This window comes from Leucoraja erinacea, chromosome 6, assembly GCF_028641065.1.
Source record: "Leucoraja erinacea ecotype New England chromosome 6, Leri_hhj_1, whole genome shotgun sequence".
NCBI classification, from domain to species: domain Eukaryota; kingdom Metazoa; phylum Chordata; class Chondrichthyes; order Rajiformes; family Rajidae; genus Leucoraja; species Leucoraja erinaceus.
In genome coordinates, this window is record NC_073382.1 from 7,000,549 (window position 1) to 7,024,948 (window position 24,400).

At 45.5% G+C, this 24,400-nt stretch overlaps 1 protein-coding gene across 1 annotated transcript in view; it reads right to left on the reverse strand.

Moving 5' to 3' along the window:
* Positions 1 to 708: 708 nt before the first annotated feature.
* LOC129697806 (von Willebrand factor A domain-containing protein 3B-like) overlaps positions 709 to 24,400 on the reverse strand; it is a 179,331-nt gene continuing 155,639 nt past the window's right edge. Inside the window, exons 25-26 of the mRNA XM_055636433.1 lie at positions 11,017 to 11,114; positions 709 to 1,143 (exon numbers count right to left, since the gene is read on the reverse strand). Of these exons, the coding sequence (XP_055492408.1) occupies positions 876 to 1,143; positions 11,017 to 11,114 (366 nt within the window). The 3' untranslated portion in view covers positions 709 to 875. The remainder of the gene's footprint in view (positions 1,144 to 11,016; positions 11,115 to 24,400) is intronic.

Below are 24,400 nucleotides of genomic sequence, written 5' to 3' on the forward strand. Positions count from 1 at the left end.
AGACGGTTCACCAGACTGATTCCTGGGATGTCAGGACTGTCTTATGAAGAAAGACTGGATAGGCTTGGTTTATATTCTCTAGAATTTAGAAGATTGAGAGGGGATCTTATAGAAACTTACAAAATTCTTAAGGGGTTGGACAGGCTAGATGCAGGAAGATTGTTCCCGATGTTGGGGAAGTCCAGGACAAGGGGTCACAGCTTAAGGATAAGGGGGAAATCCTTTAAAACCGAGATGAGGAGAACTTTTTTCACACAGAGAGTGGTGAATCTCTGGAACTCTCTGCCACAGAGGGTAGTTGAGGCCAGTTCATTGGCTATATTTAAGAGGGAGTTAGATGTGGCCCTTGTGGCTAAGGGGATCAGGGGGTATGGAGAGAAGGCAGGTACGGGATACTGAGTTGGATGATCAGCCATGATCATATTGAATGGCGGTGCAGGCTCGAAGGGCCGAATGGCCTACTCCTGCACCTAATTTCTATGTTTCTATGTTTAATTTCTGCACCAAAGTAACACATGAGATTTCAACCTTGATCAGATACATGTTTGTAATTATTCTATTGATTCTCATACCACCTTTTTGCATTTCCTTTCATTTTGATTACGTGTCCCCATTATTGCTCGCTATTCCCTTTCTTCATTGGACCCTCAGCTGATACAACCCCCCTCATTACCCCCCCCCCCCCCCCCCTCCACAAAGGAAGGTCACAGCCGTTAAGCTAACGGCTATGACCGCCCAACGGATGGAGTGCTTTTGTTGTGCAAGAATGCCACAGGAGTTGTGTAACCTTGGGTTTGAACATCCTGAGACAGGGGTTTAAGGTAAGTAAGGGTTAAATCCTCTGAACAGCGTTTGACATCAAAATGTGAGATGAATTATACAGATTCAGTATAGGAGCTGATTGAATCTTCCTGATTATCTCCATCAGTTGAGGAACTCAATTGTTCCAGTGTTGGCTCTGATCCAGAGACCGACTGGCATTCACTTTCCTCGGCTACCGACGAATCCTTGTGCTTCTTCCGGTACTTCTTGACTTTCTGGCTTTCCTTTTGCTTTTTCCCACATCCTTCGTCAGAAGATGAAAAGCTTTCTCGCCGCTCCTGTGACCGAACTGCTTTAGAGATTGGCTTCACAAATTGCTCACTAGGTTTGGAAAACAAAAGAAAAGAATTAAGCTTCAGTAAAACTAGATAGCTAGTTAGTTCTCACTGCTCACAAAGAGGTTTTTGTCATGTGGGTCATATGACACAGGAATGGGGCGGCACAGTGGCGCAGCGGTAGAGTTGCTGCCTTACAGCGCCAGAGACCACGGCTTCGATACTGACCGCGGGTGCTGCATGTATGGATTTTGCACGTTATTCCTGTGATCACGTGAGTTTTCTCCAGGTGCTCCAGTTTCCTCCCACACTCCAAAGACATGCAGGTTTAAAGGTTAAACCTACACGTTCAATAGTTCAATTGTTAAGTAGAACTGCCCATAAAAACATAGAAAATAGGTGCAGGAGGAGGCCATTCGGCCCATCAAGCCAGCACCGCCATTCATTGTGATCATGGCTGATCGTCCCCTATCAATAACCCGTGCCTGCCTTCTCCCCATATCCCTCGACTCCACTAACCCCTAGAGCTCTATCTAACTCTCTCTTAAATCCATCCAGTGATTTGGCCTCCACTGCCCTCTGTGGCAGGGAATTCCATAAATTCACAACTCTCTGGGAGAAAAGGTTTTTTTCTCACCTCAGTCTTAAATGACCTCCTCTTTATTCTAAGACTGTGGCCCCTGGTTCTGGACTCACCCAACATTGGGAACATTTTTCCTGCATCTATCTTCTCCAGTCCATTTATAATTTGATATGTTTCTATAAGAACACCCCTCATCCTTCTAAACTCCAGTGAATACAGGATGAGGGGGAATCTTATAGAAACATATAAAATTATAAATGCCCAGTGTGAGACTAGACCCTGAACAATAACAAGATCTAGGGGTTAACACATATCCACTGTGGGATGGATGGACCACTATTGATTATAAGAAGGTCAGGTTGGTGAATCTATATCAGATGTTTATTCAAATAATTTCTGATATTCAATACATTTTCAAACTCAGCTCAACGTTCCCGAGCAGTCTAGAAGTACTCCACTTCCCACAAAGAGGAACCATTAGGGCCAAATGCTTGGTGTTGGTAAATGGGGAACAATACCTCAGTATTAGGCATAACCTTCTTGAGATAAAAGAAGCAAATTGAAGACAAAAATAACATGCGCGTTCTTTAACTGCAATTAGAAGTTTTCTGAAGGACCAACAGAACACATTAGTAAAATGACTTAACACGGGAGAGTAACAAATGCTTCAATTTTGCTTCAGGAAAAATAAACACTCAATTCAAATAAATAAATTCTCAATTCATACTCCAATAAAGGTTTAATTATAGTACTCATTTTTAATTTCAAAGTATCGATCAGGAACTTAAGGATCTTTGATAGAATATTTATTGTTGCTCTTTCATTTTTAAGGTCATGTAATTTTTTTCTCATGAATTTTAGGCTGAGTTGGGTAGAATCAAGATCCTAGAATTTGTATTTATTTCTACTTACTGTGTGGGCAACATTCGTTCAACTCCGGAGTTCAATGCACGAGTACTTATCGGACATCAGCACTGATATTTTTAAGGTTAATACTTTGGCCAATTCCCTCTCTTAAACATGCAGGACTGAACGTGAAGAGTGGAACTGCAAATGCTGGTTTACTCCGAAGATAAACACAAAATGCGGGAGAACTCAGCGGGTCAGGCAGCATCTCTGGAGTGAAAGAACGGATGACATTTTGGGAACAAGCTTTCATTTACAGAAAAGCTCCTTTCACCGGTACAGTAGCGCAGCGGTAGAGCTGCTGCCTAATGCCCCTGTCCCACTTAGGAAACCTGAACGGAAACCTCTGGAGACTTTGAGCCCCACCCACGGTTTCCGTGCGGTTCCCGGAGTTTTTTTGCAGTCTCCCTACCTGCAACCTCCGGGAACCGCACGGAAATCTTGGATGGGGCGCAAAGTCTCCAGAGGTTTCCGTTCAGGTTTCCTAAGTGGGACAGGGGCATTACAGATCCAGAGACCCAGGCTCGATCTTGACCATGGGTGCTGTCTGTACGGAGTTTGTACGTTCTCCCCATTACCTGCATGAATTTTCCCCGGGTGCTCCGGTTTCCTCCCACACTCCAAAAATGTACATGTTTGTAGGTTAATCCGCTTGATCAAAGTGTGAAATTGTTCCTGGTGTGTGTGGGATAGTGTTGATGTGCAGGGATCGCTGGTCGGCGCCGACTCAGAGGGACGAAGGGCCTGTTTCCGCTCTGCCTGTATCTCTAAACTAAACCAAACTGAACTAAAGGGATGATTGACAACCTTCAGGTTAGTTGTTGACTGATTTCAATCGGTTGTCATTACTATTATACATGTTTGATAATGATATCCTGAGTTCCTGAAGACTCCGATATGTAGTGTACATGAGGCCAAGGGGTTTCCCTTGACTCCAATACTGCCTGGATTAGAAGGTATTCGCTACAAAGAGAGGGTGACAAACTTGAAGGTAGAAAGAAATGCTGGAGAAACTCAGCGGGTGAGGCAGCATCTATGGAGCCAAGGAATAGGCAATGTTTCAGGTCGAGACCCTTCTTCAGACTGAGGACAAACTTGGATTGTTTTCTCTTGAACACTGGGGATTGAAAGGGGACCTCATAGAAATAAATAAAATGATGAGAGACATAGATAGGGTAGACAATCAGAACCTTTTTCCCAGGGTGGAGATTTCAAAGCCTAGAGGGAGAGGGGTAAAGTTTAAAGCATATGAGCAGAGGTAGTTTTTTTACCCAGAGAGTGGTGGGTGCCTGGAACTTACTGCCACGTATGGTGGTGGAGACAGATATGATAGTGGCATTTGAAAGGTTATTAGATACATGTGATAGGAGCAGAATTAGGCCATTCAGCCCATCAAGTCTCCTCCGCCATTCAATCATGGCTGATCTGTCTCTCCTTCTTAACCCCATTCTCCTGCCTTCTCCCCATAACCTCTGACACATGCATTAGCAAGGAATGGGAGGGGGGATATGGGGGTGCAGGTTGCTGCAGGCAATATTAATTTGCTTTGTGATATATATATAAAATGTGAGCAACTTCAATGTAACCTACTTTAAAATCGGCATTCATTAATCACACCTTTATCATGGAAAGGATTTGTCCACTGTGAGAAAGCAGAACGTGCTCAGTGCTGAGTATTCAAAACCTATTTCTCTTTCAGCAAGACACCAAACAAACACTGGTTGACCTGGCAACAACAACACCTCAGGATGGAGGAGGTCTAATCTAAGCATTTAACTAGTCCCTACAGTAACACATGACAATAACGTCTTCCAAACAAGCAGAAAACTATCCTAATCCATGCATGGTAATAGATTCCTAATGGCCCTGTCCCACTATACGAAGTCATTCAAGAGCTCTCCCGAGTTTTAAAAAAATCAAACTCGTGGTAAGCATGGAGAATGAACGTAGCGGGTACGTCGGAGCTCGGGGACATCTCTTAGCGGCTCATAACGCTAACGGCAGATACTCGGGAAAGGCGGTAAGCTCGGGAAGACTCGTGAAGATTTTTCAACATGTCGAAAAATGTCCACGAGAGCCCCGAGTACCGACGAGCGGCCATTACCGTAAATCTCCGAGTTCGAATCAGGGCAAACTCGGGAGAGCTCTTGGAATGAACTCGTACCATGGGACAGGGCTTTTATTCCTCATCTTGCAGGCCTGTTCTGAGCTGTTAAATGGATTTACATGTAAAAGGATATTGAGGCATATCTTCCAATTGTCCATCAATAGTGACTGCTACGAGCTTTTCTTACTTGAAGCGAAGCAAGCAAGCAGTTTTTTTTTCAATTGGCCATTTGTTAATCTACAGGGGCTTTCACTGTCCATAAAACTCCGTACTCCAATGCACCCTTGCAGTGGCGGCACAGTGCTAGAGTTGCTGCCTTGCATCGCCAGAGACCCGGGTTCCATCCTGATACTGTCTGTACGGAGTTTGTACATTCTCCCTGTCACTACATGGGTTTTCTCCGGGTGCTCCAGTTGCCTCCCACATTCCAAAGACGTACAGGTTTGGAGGTCAATTGGCTTCTGTAAATTGTCCCTAGTGTGTAGTATCGAACTAGTGTATGGGTGATCAATGGTTGACGTGGGCTCAGTGGGCCAAAGCGTCTGCTGTATTCCATGCTGTATCTCTAAACTAAACTAAACCATCACTAATGCAATATTAAGTTGGCCAATTTCAGCATACACTTGGGTCGTTGCTGCTGTTCCATCGTGTCAAGTGGGTCTCCAATTGCTCCGTGCAATAAAACAGGGTGGGAGCGTGTAGCCGCTGTGAAATAATCCAAGGCTCTAAATTTAGATCAGACTCCAAAGGGGTGATTCGGCAGTTGTGTTATTCAGGATTGCTGGAGCTCGGAGCCATCAGTGCTTGCTGCTACTCCACAATGCCACCCCGACTGGTACCCGCATCCCAACATAAATTTGAACTGTGTAGGAAGGAACTGCAGATGCTGCTTTAAACCAAAGATAGACACAAAATGCTGGAGTAGCTCAGCGGGACAGGCAGCAAAGGCTGGAAAGAAGGAATGGGTGACGTTTCGGGTCGAGACCCTTCTTCAGACTTCTTCAGGGGAAAGGAAATTTTAACTCCAGGCTCATCCAACGTGTGTGATCCTCAATAGCCTCAGAGCTATGAAGTGATAATTAGTTTAGTTTAGTTTAGCTTAGTTTATTCTCACGCGTACTGAGGTACAGTGAAAAGATGTTTTGTTGCGTACTATCCAGCCAGTGGAAAGACTATACATGAATTCAATCAAATCATTCAGTGCACAGATATAGAATAAAGGGAATAATGTGTAGTGCAAGATAAAGTCCGATTAAAGATTGTCCGAGTGTCTCAAATGAGGTTGAGGGTTGGTCAAGACTGCTCTCTAGTTGGTTCAGTTGCCCGATAACAGCTAGCAACAAACTGTCCCTGAATCTGGAGGTATGCACTTTCACACTCAGTACATCTTGGCTGATGGGAGAGGGGAGAAGAGGTGTGACCATCTCTACTTCGGCACCGCCAATGTACACCAGAATATGTTTACTGCTTCGCTTGCTGAAGTCGGTCACAATCTCCTTTGTCTTGCTGACATTGAGGGAAAGGATGTTGTCTTGTCTTGGCACCAGGTTACAAGATTCTCAATCTCCTTCCTGTATTCCTTCCCATTATTAAAACATTCCATGCACAAAAATGATTTTAAGAATCAAAGTGACTGAAATCTGAGCCAGTGTTTCTACATTTCTGTTCCATCCACAGATGCTGCTTGAGCCATCTCTAATTCAAGATTCAAGATTCAATTTATTTGTCATTTGGACCCCTTGAGGTCCAAACGAAATGCCGTTTCTGCAGCCATACATTACAAACAAATAGACCCAAGACACACCATAATTTACATAAACATCCATCACATCAGAGTCAAAGTCAAAGCCCCCAGCTGCCGATGGCGATTGTCCCGCGGCCATTAAAGCCACGCCGGGTGATGCAAGGTCGCACAACGGGTTCTTGATGTTAGAGCCCACGGTGTGCGCTCGCAGAGTCCCGCAGCCATTCCAAGCCACGCGGGGCGGTGATGTAAGGCCCCGCTCCAGGAGCTCTTCGACCCCGCAACTCGGGCGGGAGAAGTCGCCATTGCGGGAGCTCTGAAAAGCGGTCTCCCTCCAGGGACCCGCGGGCTCCCGGTGCCGCCGTCCGCCAGACCCGCAGTTGCAGCCTCCGAACCTCCGGAGGTCGGGCCGCAGCAGCAGCAGCGCTCCACCACCGCTCCACCCGTTCCGGACTCGGCCAGCTCCGCGACGGTGAGGTGAGTAGTCAGCACCAGAGCCCCCGGTCTTCCTGTTGGAGGCCGCTCCACGTTGCAGCCCCAACGACAACGGAGACCCGACAAAGAAAAGGTCATGTCTCCCGTTCAGGGAGAGATTTAAAAGTTACCCCCTCCCTCCCAGCGACCCCCTTCAACCCCACAGGGATATAGTGGTGCTTCCACGACAAAAACTACATAAAAACATAGTGGTGCTTCAGAAGCGGCGATTGCCTTCATCCTAGGTGGTGCCTTCAACCACGGTTTTAGTGGTGCTTCCACGATTTTGATTCACTGCGGATCAAGTTTCAAGTCAGGATGGAGTTTAGGACTTTTCAATTCATCCGCTCCCCTTGACGTTCTATGTGGTGGAAATCGTGAACTTGTAAGGAGTCATCGGAGAAGTCTTGATCAGGTGTTGCTGTAAATGGTGTGGATATAGAAACATAGAAAATAGGTGCAGGAGGAGGCCATTCGGCCCTTCGAGCCAGCACCGCCATTCATTGTGATCATGGCTGATCGTCACCAATCAATAACCTGTGCCTGCCTTCTCCCCATATCCCTTGATACCACTAGCCCCTAGAGCTCTATCTAACTCTCTCTTAAATCAATCCAGAGATTTGGCCTCCACTGCCCTCTGTGGCAGGGAATTCCACAAATTCACAACTCTCTGGGTGAAAAAGTTTTTTCTCACCTCAGTCTTAAATGGCCTCCCCTTTATTCTAAGACTGTGGCCCCTTATTCTGGACGCGCCCAGCATTGGGAACATTTTTCCTGCATCTAGCTTGTTCAGTCCTTTTATAATTTTATATGTTTCTATAAGATCCCCCCCTCATCCTTCTAAACTCCAGTGAATACAAGCCTAGTCTTTTCAATCTTTCCTCATATGACAATCCCGCCATCCCAGGGATCAATCTCGTGAACCTACGCTGCACTGCCTCAATCACAAGGATGTCCTTCCTCAAATTAGGAGACCTCAAATTAGGATGAGCAAGTAATAGTGGAATGACTATTTTGTGCGGCAAAGATAGGGAGGCAATTAAGTTTCCACCATCCCAGTTGTCCTCTAGACTTTAGTCTTTAGTTATAGCATGGAAATAGGTCTTTCGGCCCAATGAGTCCTCGCCGGCCAGCGATCATCCTATGCACTAGCTCTACCCTACACACTGGGGACAATTTACATATTTACCAAAGCCAATTAACCTACAAACCTGGACGCCCTTGGATTGTGGGAGAAAACCGGAGCACCCAGAGTAAACCCACGCAGTCACAGGAAGATTGTATAATTAAACTACAAACCTGTATGTCTCTACATTGTGGGAGAAAACCCATAGCACCCGGGAAAAGCTCAAGAGTAAACCCGTACAGTCCCTGGGAGAATGTATTGTACATACTCTGTGCAGGCAGCACCTGTAGTCGGGATCAAACCCAGGTCTCTGGCACTGTAAGGCAGCAACTCTGCCGCTGTGCTGCCCCAATTTGTAATTCATTAAATATTCATAATGCTCCATATAATAAACTGTAATGCAGCATATTAAATATCAAATATCCCTTTTTATTACCAGAATAGAACATAGAACAGTAGAGTCGTGCGGCCTGCTTAGAGTGGATGTGCAGAGAGAATGTTTCCACTGGTGGGAGAGTCTAGGACCAGAGGCCACAGCCTCAGACTTAAAGGGCGTACCTCTAGAAAGGAGGAATGTCTTTGGTCAGAGGGTATGCAAGTAATTAGAAAAGCTAACACATACATTATTGCCTATTGTGAGAGGAATTGAATATAAAAGTGGAAAGCTTATACTTCAAACATTTGTGAGGCCACTGGGTGCACTTTTGATTTCCTTCTTTACAGGAGTATGTTAATATGTTGTACGAAACTCCGAGGACGTTTAGAAGATTAATCCTTGGCTTTGTCTGGTTGCCAGATGAGGCAATGGATGGACAGACTACTTTTGTTCCCGCTGGAGTTTAGAACAGTGAAAGGAATTTGATTGAAGTGTATTATCCGAAGGGTTCTTGTCGAGGTGGGTCTTAATGGGCCTGTCCCACTTAGGCGACTTTTTAGCCAACTGCAAGAGACTATGTAGTCGCCACATGTTCACGGGTGGTTGCCGGGTGGTTGCCGGGTGGTTGCCGGGGAGTCACCTTGATGGTCGTGAGGAGCTCCCGCATTCTGGGAACTAGTCGGGGCCTCATTATGGTCGCTGCAAATTTTTCAACATGTTGAAATATTAGCGGTGACTAGATTGAAGCCGCCATGGAGAGTAGCGAGAATTCTCGTGCTGTAGGTGGCTCGCCCAGAGGTCCTAGTGGGTTGCCAGGTTGTAGGTTCACGTAGGCTCTCATAGGTTGTAGCCGGTGTTGACCGGTGAATTTCACTGACTCGTAGGGGAAAAAAAAACCCGTAAGCAGTAGTTTTCAGAACCAAGGATAACCGACTGGTAATGTTAAATGTCCGCCGAGCTTCACAGCCGTGTATCTCTGGCTTCTTAAAAGTTGTCTCCACTCCTTCTCCCCCCTCTCTGCACTTCTCCACCCCCCTCTCGCCCCTCTTTTAAAGGACTTACTGTACACTCTGCTCTAGCCATCTTAATACAGCGCCAATGTTCCTGCTCATCGCGGTGTGTGTCTGTATCACTTTGGCTTTGCACCATGTAAATTTCACTCAGCCAGCTCTCTCCCTGCATGCCCTGTCCCCCACCTGCATAACGGGCTGGTGAAGGGAGTGATGTGTGTGTGTCCACTCTGACAGTCGCCGTTCCAGTTGCCAACTTGACACTCGCCGGCAGTCACCTGAAAAATCGCCTAAGTGGAACAGGTCCATTAGTGTTTAAGAAGGAACTGCACATGCTGGAGAATCGAAGGTTACACAAAAAAGCTTGAGAAACTCAGCGGGTGCAGCAGCATCTATGGAGCGAAGGAAATAGGCAACGTTTCGGGCCGATACCCTTCTTCAGACTGATCGGCCCCCGATCAGTCTGAAGAAGGGTTTCGGCCTGAAACGTTGCCTATTTCCTTCGCTCCATAGATGCTGCTGCACCCGCTGAGTTTCTCCAGCTTTTTTGTGTAGGTCCATTAGTGTGTTCCTCTTGCGGGAGGGATTTTGGATTGAGAATTAAGCAACACTGTTTAAAATAACAGTTGCCCATTTCAGATAAAGGTGCAGAAAATAAATGTTTAGAAACATTGAAACATAGAAAATAGGTGCAGGGGTAGGCCATTCGGCCCTTCGAGCCTGCACCGCCATTCAATATGATCATGGCTGATCATCCAACTCAGTATCCTGTACCTGCCTTCTCTCCATACCCCCTGATCCCTTTAGCCACAAGGGCCACATTTCTTAAATATAGCCAATGAACTGGCCTCAACTACCTTCTGTGGCAGAGAATTCCAGAGATTCACCACTCTCCCCATATCCCTTGACTCCACTAGCCCCTGGAGCTCTATCTAACTCTCTCTTAAACCCATCCAGTGACTTAGCCTCCACTGCCCTCTGTGTGAAAATCACCACTCTCTGTTCTTAACTGTCATTTGCCTCCACCACCACCACCTCTGGCAGTGTGTTCCAGACACCTACCATTCTCTGTGTAAGAAAACTTTCCCCGCATATCACCTTTAAGCTTGGCCCCTCTCACCTTAAAGCAATGCCCTCTAGTATTTGACATTGGCTAACTTTGCCCAAACAGCTTCCCTCCTTCTTTTCCCATTAGTTTAATTTAGTTTTGAGATACAGCGAGGAAACAGGCCCTTCGGCCCACCGAGTCCACACCGACCAGCGATCCCCGCACACTAACACTATCGTAAACACACACTAGGGACAATTTACACATACACCAAGCCAATGTAACCTACAAACCTGTACGTCTTTAGAATGTGGAAGGAAACTGGAGCACCTGGGGAAAATCCATGCAGTCACGGGGAGAACGTACAAACTCCATACAGACAGCACCCGTAGTCAGGGTGGAACCCAAGTCTCTGGCGCTGTGAGACAGCAACTCTACCGCTGCGCCATCGTGCTACCCTACATTTCTGAATCAGCTCAATAAAACTTCATCACCCACCAGTTTACAGCGCGGATTGAGGTCGTTCAGCCCATCATGCTACTCACATTGTGCGATCGGTCACCTGAGCCTCTCTTATGTAGCAACTGATGAAGGAATATTGTGTCGAGCTGATTTTGATTAGCCCATTGCGGAATGAATGTTCCTACCAAAACAAAGCACAACTGTTAGATTCAATCCCACAGATAACTAACTGCATAATGAACAATACTGAACTTGGAGAGGAATTAAATCGTGCCATAATTTAAAGGTAAGCTTTCTAAACATACAAAATCTAAATAGGTTACAGGGATGGCTTTTATACCATTATTTCTCACCTGTGATTCCTCAATTTAATGCCTAAAAATGCAATATATTTAGAAAAATTAGCTCACATAATCAAATACAGCCACAAATGTAGTAACAGTCTGATATACATGTCAGCAATATCTCACTAAGGTCGGCACAATGGCACAGTGGAAAAGTTGCTGTCTTATAGCAACAGAGACCAAGGTTTAATCATAACTATGTGTGCCATCTGTATGGAATTTGTAGGTTCTCCCTGTGACCACTTGGGTTTGCTCCAGGTGTTCTGGTTTCCTCCCACACTCCAAAGTCGTACAGGTTTGTAGGTTAATTGGCTTCTGTGAATTTGTAAATGGTCCCGATAGTGTTAGTGTACGGGGTGATCAGCTGGTCGGCATGGACTCGGTAAATCGAAGGGCCTGTTTCTGCGCTGTATCTCTAAAGTCTAAAGTAAAGAAAACAGGGAATGGATGGGGCAGTAAAATGTCTGGGGACATTTTACAAGACAAGATTACAAGATACATTTAATTGTCATTTGGACCCCTTGAGGTCCAAACGAAATGCCGTTTCTGCAGCCATACATTACAAACACATAGAGCCAAGACACAACATAATTTACATAAACATCCATCACATCGCTGTGATGGAAGGCCTAATAAACTTATCTCTCCACTGCACTCTCCCCCCCCGATGTCAGAGTCAAAGTCAAAGCCCCCGGCTGGCGATGGCGATTGTCCTGCGGCCATTAAAGCCACGCTGGGTGATGCAAGGTCGCACACCGGGTCTTGCTGTTAGAGCCCCCGGTGTGCGCTCGCAGAGTCCCGCGGCCATTCCAAGCCGTGCGGGGCAGTGATGTAGGCCCCGCTCCAGGAGCTCTTCAACCCCGCAACTCGGGCGGGGGAAGTCGCCGTTGCGAGAGCCCTGAAAAGCGGTCTCCCTCCAAGGAGCCGCGGGCTCCCGGTGCCGCCGTCCACAGACCTGCCGTTGGAGCCTCCGACTCTCCGGTAGCAGCAGCAGCAGCAGCAGCAGCGCTCCTCCACCGCTCCACCCGCTCCGGACTCGGCCAGCCCCGCGACGGTGAGGTGAGTCGTAGCACCAGAGTCCCCGGCTTCTTCCTGTTGGAGGCCGCTCCTCGTTGCGGCCCCAACGACAACAGAAACCCGACGAGAAAAGGTCGGGTCTCCAGTGCAGGGAGAGATTTAAAAAAGTTTCCCCACCCCCCACACACACACCCCAACAAAAAATAACAAAAACTACATTTAAACACAGACAGAAAATAATAAAACGCGGACAGACTGCAGAGGCCGCTGCTGACCAGAGTCGCGCCGCCCACCACACACACCTCCTTTTAAGAAAGGAGGGAGAGAGAAAACAGGGAATTATAGTCCAGTTAGCCTGACGTCGGTGGTGGGGAAGATGCTGGAATCAATTATAAAAGATGAAATAGCCACGCATTTGGATAGCAGTAACAGGATCGGTCCGAGTCAGCATGGATTTAAGAAGGGGAAATCATGCTTGACTAGTGTTCTGGAATTATTTGAGGATGTAACTAGGAAAATGGACAGGGGAGAGCCAGTGGATGTAGTGTACCTGGACTTTCAGAAATCATTTGATAAGGTCCCACATAGGTGATACGTGGGCAAGATTAGAGCACATGGTATTGGGGATAGAGTGCTGACATGGATAGAAAATTGGTTGACAGACAGGAAACAAAGAGTAGGGATTAACGGGTCCCTTTCAGAATGGCAGGCAGTGACTAGTGGGGAACCGCAAGGCTCGCCAATGGGAAGAAATTGCTTTTAAAACATGGGGGGGGGACACAATGAGGCCTAACATCTAGGACAGGGGTCACAACCTATGGCCCATGGGCCGGATCCGGACCGTTACCCCAAATCATCCGGCCCGCAGGCGTGTTTTTGTTCAATTAGTTTACGCAACCTGGGAACTGCAGATCCTTTGCCCACCGTGTCCGCGCCGACCAACAATCACCCCGTACACTAGCACCATCCAACACACTAGGGATAATTTACAATTTACCGAAGCGCTTAACCTATAAACCTGCATTTCTTTGGAGTGTGGGGCAGGCGAGCCGACCTGGGATCCAGTTGTGCCCAGGTCACAAAACATGGGGTTAGGGTTATATTCCGACGCAATATTCCACCTCTCCACCAATTCCAATTTCTGGAGCGCTGGTATGGGTGTTGTTGGCTGCAGTGACTACTGGTCTCCAGAGGGCTAGTATGGACATTGTGGGCCAAATGGATTCTTGGGGTGACAGCTCAGTCCCTCAAGCCTGATGTGCTGGTGGGCTGGCAGTTGACTCACGGCTATTCCTTGCAATTCCATTTCAAGCAGAGTGTTAGGCCACCAAATTCTTACCTCTTCGAGCAGGGTGCAAAGCCACCAAATTCAAGTGCAGTTTCATACCATTTCAAGGATGGTGCAAGGCCACAAAATTCAAATGTAGTTTCATACCATTTCATGCAGGGTGCAACGACACCACATACAAATGCAGTTTCATACCATTTTATGCAAGGCCACCACATTCAAATGCAGTTTCATACTATTTCAAGCAGGGTGAAACCACCATAAAACCACACAGTAGACATTCAGTGTGTTCAGTTGATTCACAGCTCAGACAGAGTCATGACCTCTCCCTCCCCCATCATGCAGAGACTGAGCCACACCCACACTTCCGGGTTTTATAATCCCTCCCCCTCCCATCGTAAAAAAAGGTGTGGCCTCCATGGCGTGATTGACAGGAGAGAGATTCTCAACATTTTTTAAACACTAATAATACTTTTGTTTTTCATTGATGGGAATAATCCTCTGCACCTGATGAGAGGAGGGGAACTGAGTAAGATGGTCAAAAATCACAGCCATAAGTGGCAGCGTTCTAAAATCAATATAGTGCAAACAGGAAGTTGTCAAGTTTAGACAAACAACCATTTGCAGGCAGTGCCTTTTTACTTCAACCCAAACCCCCCAAACAACCATTTGCAGGCAGTGCCTTTTTACTTCAAACCAACCATATTTTCAATTTCAAACAACATTAATGGCACTCACAGTTGAGTAAACATGTGTTCAGTGTTATTTAGAGCTCAGAGAGATGGCTTCCTCCATCTTGCAGAGACTGAATGAGGCACAGCACTTCCTGATTTTATAGTCCCTCCCCCTCCTTCCAGCAGGGGCAGCAGAGAGAATGGCAAATTTTGTAAAAACATTAATATCTCTCTGATTTTTCATCGATGGGAAAAATCCTCCGGGCCCGGAAGGCGGAGGGGGGCTCTGAGCGAGGTGGCCAAAAATGACGGCCATAGGTGACGGCGTTCTTTCGGAAATCGCAGCACAGCGGGCCAAAAGCAGTCAAGATCATACTTTTAGTAATATAGATCAAGGGATTGGACACTCTAGAGGCAGGAAACATGTTCCTGATGTTGGGGTGTCCAGAACCAGGGGCCACAGTTTAAGAATAAGGGGTAGGCCATTTAGAACGGGGATGAGGAAAAACCTTTTCACCCAGAGAGTTGTGGATCTGTGGAATTCTCTGCCTCAAAAGGCAGTAGAGGCCAATTCTCTGGATGCTTTCCAGAGAGAGTTAGATAGAACTCTTAAAGATAGTGGAGTCAAGGGATATGGGGAGAAGGCAGGAACGGGGTACCAATTGTGGATGATCAGCCATGATCACAGTGAATGGCGGTGCTGGCTTGAAGGGCCGAATGGCCTACTCCTGCACCTACTGTCTATTGACAGATAGACATCACCCTGTCAATGTTTTCTTTAAAAATATAATTACATTATAAATAATTATTGTGAAGGTTATCATTGATTTTCACACTCTATACTGCTGCTATGCTAAGCACTCTTAAGACACATTACAAAACAGATATAGGCCAATCGGCCCATGCCTCTCCCAACAGTGCAATTCCATTTCCCTTAATTCCCTGTTACTAAATTTCTCTCTCAATTTCTCTCCCCCTCTCTCTCTCTCCCTTTCTCTCTTTCACTTTTTCTCTCTCTCTCTCTCCTCCATCCTCTCTTCATTTTTTTTTTGCCATCCACCTGCACTGAGGAATAATTTACAGTTAATCTGTAAAACTACCATCATATCTTTGGGATATGGAAGGAAACCCACATGGTCACAGCGACAACATACACACTCCATACAGGTGACACCGTACAACAGCATCAAACCCAGGACACTGGAGAGGGAAAGCAATGACACTAACTTGTGTGACATAGTGCCAAGTCATTCAGCTTGGGCTCATTGCCATATGCACAAGTACGATGAGGTACTGATACAATGGAAATTTTGCTTGCAGCAGCAGCATCAAGGCACAAATAGTAAGACAACACATAAATGTATAAATTATACATAAATTACACATAAATGCTACAAGGCAGTAAACAAAAGTGTAAAAAAACAAGACATTTGTGAAAAACAGAAAACCTGTCCACGGTAGTGGATAAGATGGCCCATAGTCTTCTGTGATGAGGTAGCATTAAGATTGTCCAAGTTCCTTTTTAGTTTTCTTTAGTTTAGAAATACAGCGCGGAAACAGGCCATTTGTCTCTCCGAGTCCGCACCCACCAGCGATCCCCACACATGAACACTATCCTACACATACTAGGGACAATTTACACATACACCAAGCCGATTAACCTACAAACCTGTACGTCATTGGAGTGTGGCAGGAAACCGAAGATCTCGGAGAAAACCCACGCAGGTCACGGGGAGAAGGTACAAACTCTGTACTGTCTGTATGGAGTTTGTCTGCACCCATCGTCAGGATCGAACCTGGGTCTCTGACACTGCAAGCGCTGTTTGGCAGCAACGCTACCGCTGCTGCACCGTGGCTGCCCTCGTCGTTCGCCTTAGTTTAAGAACCTGATGGTTGTTGAAATGTAGCTGTCCCTGAACCTGGAAAAATGTGTTCCTCTCACTCTGATAAGAAATGAAGAAAAAGCTTCCTTGCAAATGTAAAAGTAAAATGTTTTCCGAATGTATTTGAAAATCACACTGTGTGTTATTTTGTGTCATTAAACTAGGTCTAAAAACAGCAACCTCACTGCAATTTGGTAAATGTGAAAAATTTGCCCAGGTCCTTACATATGAAATGTATATAATTAGCAAGCTTTGATGATGAGGTTTACTGCACAATTAAACAAAATGCTCTCAAACTCACAGTGTGTTTATTAATCACCCAACTGACACATGCAGTGGGAGGCTATGTGCTCTAATTAGAAGACTTTGGCATGTTCGCTTTCAGCATAACAAATGTTTAGCTGGGATTAGTTTTGTGGGATTCCACCTGTGGGAATGGGAATCATGTCATCCCTTAACATTAGCCATTTGGGAACAGGTTACCTCAGCAGCTGTTATTGTATCTGAAGGCAATCAATATCTAAAGCAGAGGGTTGAAATATTAGTCACAAAGGAATATTGTAACGGCGCCTGCTAGCACACGCAGATATCGAACCCGGCGTTCGGAAGCCGCGGCCACGTGACTTGGGAGGGGCTGTTGTTGTTGCGCGTTTTTTCCTTTGCGCGTGTTAGTTCAGCGCTGACCACCGATGTGGGCAGACGTGTCTGATAAACCTGTTTGCAGCAACTTGAGCTTTCGAATAAAGCATTGTTGAAAACTCCAGTAGTCGTTTTTCAGACTGCTAAAATAGAATCTTATAATGCACCTTCATGTAGGACCCAGCAGCGAAAGAAAAGTTCAAGTTCAAGTGAGTTTATTGTCATGTGTCCCTGTATAGGACAATGAAATTCTTGCTTTGCTTCAGCACACAGAACATAGTAGGCATTTACAACAAAACAGATAAGTGTGTCCATATACCATGGTATAAATATATACACACATGAATAAATAAACTGATCAAGTGCAAATAACAGAAAAAGGGTTATTAATAATCAGAGTTTTGTCCGAGCCAGGTTTAACAGCCTGATGGCTGTGGGGAAGTAGCTATTCCTGAACCTGGTTGTTGCAGTCTTCAGGCTCCTGTACCTTCTACCTGAAGGTAGCAGGGAGATGAGTGTGTGGCCAGGATGGTGTGGGTCTTTGATGATACTGCCAGCCTTTTTGAGGCAGCGACTGCGATAAATCCCCTCGATGGAAGGAAGATCAGAGCCGATGATGGACTGGGCAGTGTTTACTACTTTTTGTAGTCTTTTCCTCTCCAGGGCGCTCATATTGCCGAACCAAGCCACGATGCAACCGGTCAGCATGCTCTCTACTGTGCACCTGCAGAAGTTAGAGAGAGTCTTCCTTGACAAACCGACTCTCCGTAATCTTTTCAGGAAGTAGAGGCGCTGATGAGCTTTCTTGATAATTGCATTAGTGTTCTCGGACCAGGAAAGATCTTCAGAGATGTTACGCCCAGGAATTTGAAGTTCTTGAGCCTTTCAACCATCGACCCGTTGATATAAATGGGGCTGTGGGTCCCCCTCCTACTCCTTCCAAAGTCCACAATCAGTTCCTTGGTTTTGCTGTTGAGGGCCAGGTTATTGCGCTGGCATCATATGGACAGTTGCTCGATCTCTCTTCTGTACTCTGACTCATCCCCATCAGTGATACGTCCCACAACAGTGGTGTCGTCAGCGAACTTGATGATGGAGCTCGCACTATGATTGGCTACGCAGCCATGGGTGTAGAGTGAGTACAGCAGGGGGCTGAGCACGCAGCCTTGAGGTGCTCCCGTGCTGATTGTTATCGAGGCTGACACATTTCCACCAATACGAACAGACTGTGGTCTGTGAATGAGGAAGTCGAGGATCCAATTGCAGAGGGATGCGCAGAGACCCAGCTCTGCGAGTTTGGTAACCAGCTTGGAGGGGATGATTGTGTTAAATGCCGAGCTGTAATCGATGAATAACAGCCTGACATATGCATTTTTGGTGTCCAAGTGGTGCATTGCAATTTTGTTTAATATTTTATCTCATTTTTTTAAGAGGTGTGGTCAACTGCAGAAAATGTAATTGTATTCTGAACAGTAATTCCAACTTAAAATATTGCAAAGTATTTTTTCTCCAATGGGTTAATGTATGATGAGCATATGATGGCACTAGACCTGTACTTGCTAGATTTTAGAAGGATGAGCATGTACCTCATTGAAACTTACCGAGTAGTGAAAGGCCTGGATAGAGTGGATATGGAGAGGATGTTTCGACTATTGGGAGAGTCTAGGTCAAAGCCTCAGGGTTAAAGGATGTTCGTTTAGGAATGAGAAGAGGGTAAATTTCTTTAGTCAGAGGGTGGTGAATCTGTGGAAGTCTTTGTCACAGAAGGCTGTGGAGGCCAAGTCAGTGGATATTTTTAAGCTTGCGATAGATAGATTTGTACTGGTGATTGATTAGTACCGGTGTCAGGGGTTATAGGGAGAATGCAGGAGAATGGTGTTAGGATGGAGAGATAAATCAGCCATGATTGACTGGCGGAGTAAACTTGATGGGCTGAATGGCTTAATTCTACTCCTATCATTTATGACCTTATAATAAAAGTTAACACTCACCCGTTATTTCACTGCAACACTATTGAAAATGATATTTCTTGCCATGAAAGGTGGTACCATTACCTCTGATAGACCCAAAATGCTGGAGTAACTCAGAGGGGTCAGGCAGCATCTCTGGAGAAATGGCACTCCAGTCTGAAGAAGGTTTTACCATTTACAGGATAGTCCATATCTGAATGAGCTGCCAGACAAAGCTATAGAAGTGTTTTCAAATATGATTTTTAAAAGACATTTGGATAAATATATGGATAGGAAGTGTTTAGTGGCCAAATGCAGGCAGACGGTTCGAGCCTAATATGCCTCCTTGGTCAACATGGACAAGGTGGGCTGTTTCCATTCGGTGGGCTTGTCCTTGCATTTGCCTGCATTTGACCTAGAGTTCTCTAAACCATTCATATCTATATACTCTGTCCAAATATCATATTGTATTTGCTTCTGTAGCTTCTACAGGCAACTCTTACCAGGTGTGGAATACCATGGTCCATACCACCAGTCTTAGGAACAGCGTCTTCCGCTCCAGAATGGAGTCTTCTTCAGACTGATTGTTGGGGAGAGGGTGAAAGAACTCTAAGGGGCAGGACAAAGTGTGGCAGGTAACAGGCAAACACAGGCAAGGGGGGGTTTGATAGGCAAATGGTTGGAACGAAGGCCAATGATTAGAGCCGATGGTGTGAGACAAGCAGATTGAAGAGTTGTGAATTGTTTAGTTTAGTTTAGAGATACAGCGCGGAAACAGGCTTTCGGCCCACAGAGTCCGCGCCGACTAGCGATCCCCGCACACTAAAACCCCTGTCCCACGGTACGAGTTCATTCCAAGAGTTCTCCCGAGTTTGCCCCGATTCGAACTTGGAGATTTACGGTAATGGCCACTCGTCGGTACTCGGGGCTCTCGTGGACATTTTTCATCATGTAGAAAAATCTTCACGAGTCTTCCCGTGCTTACCTGCCGTTAACGAGTCTTCCCAAGTACCTGCCGTTAGCACGAAGAGACGTCCCCGAGCTCCGACGTACCCGCTACAGTCATTCTCCGTGCTTACCATGAATTTGGTTATTTTTAAACTCGGGAGAGCACTTGGAATGAACTTGTACAGTGGGACAGGCTTTAACACTATCCCACACACACGGGGCCAATTAACTTACAAACCTGTACGTCTTTGGAGCGTGGGAGGAAACCGAAGATCCCGGAAAAAACCCACGCGGTCACGGGGAAAACGTACAAACTCCGTACAGACAGCACCCATAGTCAGGATCGAACCTGGGTCTACGGCACTGCAAGCGCTGTAAGGCAACAACTCTACCACTGCACCACCATGCCATCTTAGCCAGAGACAATTGTGAAGCTAGCCAATGTAGGAGGAGGGGAAGATAGAGGAGAAATAGATGCGTTGTCTAGTTGGGGCACAGAAAGGGAGGAGAGGAGAAGAGTTTGAGTTTAATTTATTGTCACATGTAACAAGGCTTTTGTTGCGTGCTCAACAGTCAGCAGAAAGACCAGACATGATTACAATCGAGCCTTCTACAGTGTACCGATACATGATAAAGGAAATAACATGAATAAAGCTTAGTGCAAGATAAAATCCAGTAAACTCCGATCAAAGATGGTCCGAGGGGCTCCAATGATATGGTAGTTCAGGACTGCTCTCTAGTTGTTGGTAGGATGGTTCAGCTGCCTGATATCATCTAATCCTTTGAATTTCCCAGGCCTTACGCGACCCTTCCCAAATCCTGCAACTGTTGATTGGCCAAACTCATCTGGCTTTGTTGAAGGTGCTAAAATACAGAACTCAGGGACTGTGCACTGCCTTGGTATTTCACAGTACATGTTGCATTTACTGAGTGACAATATCAGGATTGGCAATACTGCAAGAGGAAAATTACAAAAAGCAACCACTTCCTCGGCAAGTGGCTGCTTTACAGCGCTGGAGACCTGGGTTCGACCCTGACTACGGGTGCTGTCTGTACGGAGTTTATACGCTCTCCCTGTGACCGCGTGGTTTTCCTCTCACACTTCAAAAACGTACAGCTATGTAAGTTAATTGGCTTGGTGTATGTGTAAAGAGTGGTGAATCTCTGGAAATCTCTGCCACAGAAGGTAGTTGAGGCCAGTTCATTGGCTATATTTAAGTTAGATGTGGCCCTTGTGGCTAAAGTGATCAGGGGGTATGGAGAGAAGGCAGGTACAGGATACTGAGTTGGATAATCAGCCATGATCATATTGAATGGCGGTGCAGGCTCGAAGGGCCGAATGGCCTACTCCTGCACCTATTTTCTATGTTTCTATGTTTCTATGTCCCTAGTATGTGTAGGATAGTGTTAATGTGCTGGTCGGCTCGAACTTGGTGGGCCAAAGAATCCTTGCTGTATCTCTAAACCAAGCTAAATCAGTGAATATTTGGCAAGAGTTCCCTGGACTCACCCTCCACCGTTGATTATCCAATTTGCAGAGTATAACAAAGAAGAATCTTAACAAATTAAACACCGCCGTGAGTGTGATCATACGCCTGTATGGGAGCCAAAGAACAAAGATTTAGTTTATTTGAATCCTTGTCCAATGCACCATCCTTTTAATCATTGTGTATTTATACTGAGAATATCGTCGTGGCCAAATGTACCATTAGCTGTGTATATGCATCAACGTCATAATTGCACTTGGATGTCATTCAGTGTGTGTGTACTACTCGAGAAGTGATGAGACCCAGACTCTAGCCTTTGATGATTTGACTGCACTGCTGAAGACATGAATTTCCCTAAAATGTTTCCTAAAAAAACAGCAATAATGTAAAAGGAAGAGCGATATATGATGAGTGGAATTAATACACAGATATTTTTGCCGACAGCATCTGAAGTGGACAAATATTATAGAAGCACAAATCTCTACAGGGGACAGAATAAACTTGCAACCCCTGAGATCAAAGCTATCGATGCTATTTCAGTTTTAGTTCATATCTGACAGAGTCTGTTCTGTCAGCTCAATCCATGATTTATTTTGTTTATTCCACATCTGCATGGGTGATCTAATTTTAAACCTTAAAGCGACAATGCTCTACTGATGGAGCTGAATAACTATTTAATATTATCATGATGAATGATCAAAACAAGCCTGTGCTTTGATTAGAAATGCTTCATCGGCTCAGATTTATTATCACAGCTACAAACACTGCAATGGACTCCAAACGGTCCGTGCAATTTATCCAACGGCAAGCAATTACATTTTCTGAAAATGTATTTTTGAGTATGAAATGCAGACATAAACTCACTTGTCATGAAGCAAAATCTGGATGGGAGCTGTATGTATCATTATTGGAATGTTTCCTGTTCTTAGTTCCAAGTACCTGTGATACTGCTGCAAGCATGATGTTCACTTTCCATGTACAGTATCTCACTGTACTTGTGCAAATGACCCAAAAATCAACTCTTAATAACAAAGAACGGCAGATGCTATTTTATATCAACGGTAGACACAAAATGGTGGAGTAACACAGCGGGTCAGGTAGCATCTCTGGAGAAAATGGAGAGGTGACGTTTCGGGTCGGGAACCTTCGTCAGACTGATTGTAGGAGGGGAGTGGAGGAAAAAAATGGAAGCAAAAAGAGGCAGGACAAATCACGGCCGGCAACAGATGACCTCTGGTGAAGGGTATCCCCTTTTTATTCCCTCACCTGAGATAAGCTCAATGTGATTTGAAAAATACCATATCTTGAAAGAAAGTTTCATTTTTTATCTTCCTCAACTCGCTGCAAACCAAGTCAGAAAAGGTTAGTTTCCAGGGGCACACATCTTGAGTGATGGTATTCTAGCAACATTGACCTCTGTTGAGTTAATTTCTTCTCGAAAATGTGCAGGGTTTGGTGATACCACACCTGTAGTATTGCGTATGTTTTGATCCATAATCTAGGAAGGACATTCTTGCCATAGAGGGAGTGCAGCCTTACGGCGCCACCAGACTGATTCCAGGATGTGATCCTGATTTATGGGTACTGACTGGATGGAGCTTGGTGTTTTACTCTCTAGAATGTAGGGGATTCCTCCGGGATGTTATAGAATCTTACAAAATTCTTAAGGGGTTGGACAGGCTTGATGCAGGTTGATCGGCTTCTGTAAATTGTAAATTGCCCCTAGTGTGTAGGATGGTGCTAGTGAACAGGGTTATTTCTGGCCGGTGCAAACTTGGTGTGCTGAAGGGTCTGTTTCCACGCTGTATCTCTCTACTCTAAATCTACAGATGGATTATATAACGTCTTTGCTTCTTCAAGTTATCACTGAGCAGATGAGGACAAAAATTCAGCCAAAGCATGTGACACAATAGATTGAGATGTAATTTATAAAATCCTTTAACAGGCTCGAAGGGCCGATGGCCTACTCCTGCACCTAATTTCTATGTTTCTAATGTTTCTCTATCTTGAAAGAACGATATTTTTTATTTCCTAACTCGCTGCAAACCAAGTAGAAACAGTTAGTTTCCATTTACACATCTTGAGTGATAAAGCTTCCAACAACCAGACCTGTGTGTATTTTAAATATTTGAAGCAGATATCATGACAGATAATAATCTGTTCAAACAGTTTAATCTCCTCTCAATTTCTAAATTGAGTTACTTGCCTCGTCCAACAACATCTATATTACTAAAAGTCTCATCTTGACCACTTCCTGTTTGCACTACAGATTGATTTTAGAAAAAAAGCTACCACTTATGGTATCTCTCTACTCTAAATCTGTGATTTTTGGCCATCTTATTAAGAGTCCCCCGCCGCTGGGCAGGACAAGAGGATGTTTCCCATTGATGAAAAATAAAAGACTTATTAATGTTTAAAAAATGTTGAGATTCTCTCTCCTGACAATCATGCCATGAAGGCCACGCTCCTTCTGGTGGGGGGGGGGTTAAGGACTATACAACCCGGAAGTGTTGAGTGCCTCAGTCAGTCTCTGCAAGATGGGGGAGCAAGAGGGTCACGTCTCTCAGTCCGAGCTGTGAATAACACTGAAAATATGTCTACTAAACTGTGAGTGCCCTTAATGTGATTTGAAAATGTAGTTTGAAAATGCAGTTTGAAAATGCAAAAGTGTTGGTTGCTTTGAAAATGCTAAAGTGTTGTGGCCTTTGCCTTTGCTAAAGTGGTGTTTGCCCTATTGGAGGGGGGGGGGGTTGAAGATGCTAAAACACAGAAGTGTGGGCATGGCTCAGTCTCTGCTAGATGGGGGAGGGAGAGGTCATGACTCTCTGTCTTTGGTGGCCTTACATCCTGCTTGAAGTGGCATGAAACTGAACTTGAATTTGGTGGCCTTGCACCCTGCTTGAAGTGGCATGAAACTGCACTTGAATTTGGTGGCCTTGCACGCTGCTTGAAATGGAATTTCAAGGAATAGCCGTGAGTCAACTGCCAACCCACCAGCCGTGAGTGAGCGAGCTGCCAGCAAACCAGGCTTGAGTGACTGAGCCACCAGCCCAATAATCCATTTGGCCCACAAAGTCCATACTAGCCCTCTGGAAACCAGTCCCTTCAGCCCACAACACCCATATTAGCGCTCCAGAAAGCCCCCCCCCCCTCGGCCACCATAGTTGGTGGAGAAGTGGAATATTGCGTTGGGGGATCAGCCCTTCCGTGTGAAGCTGGGACCCAACGGGTTCCACTT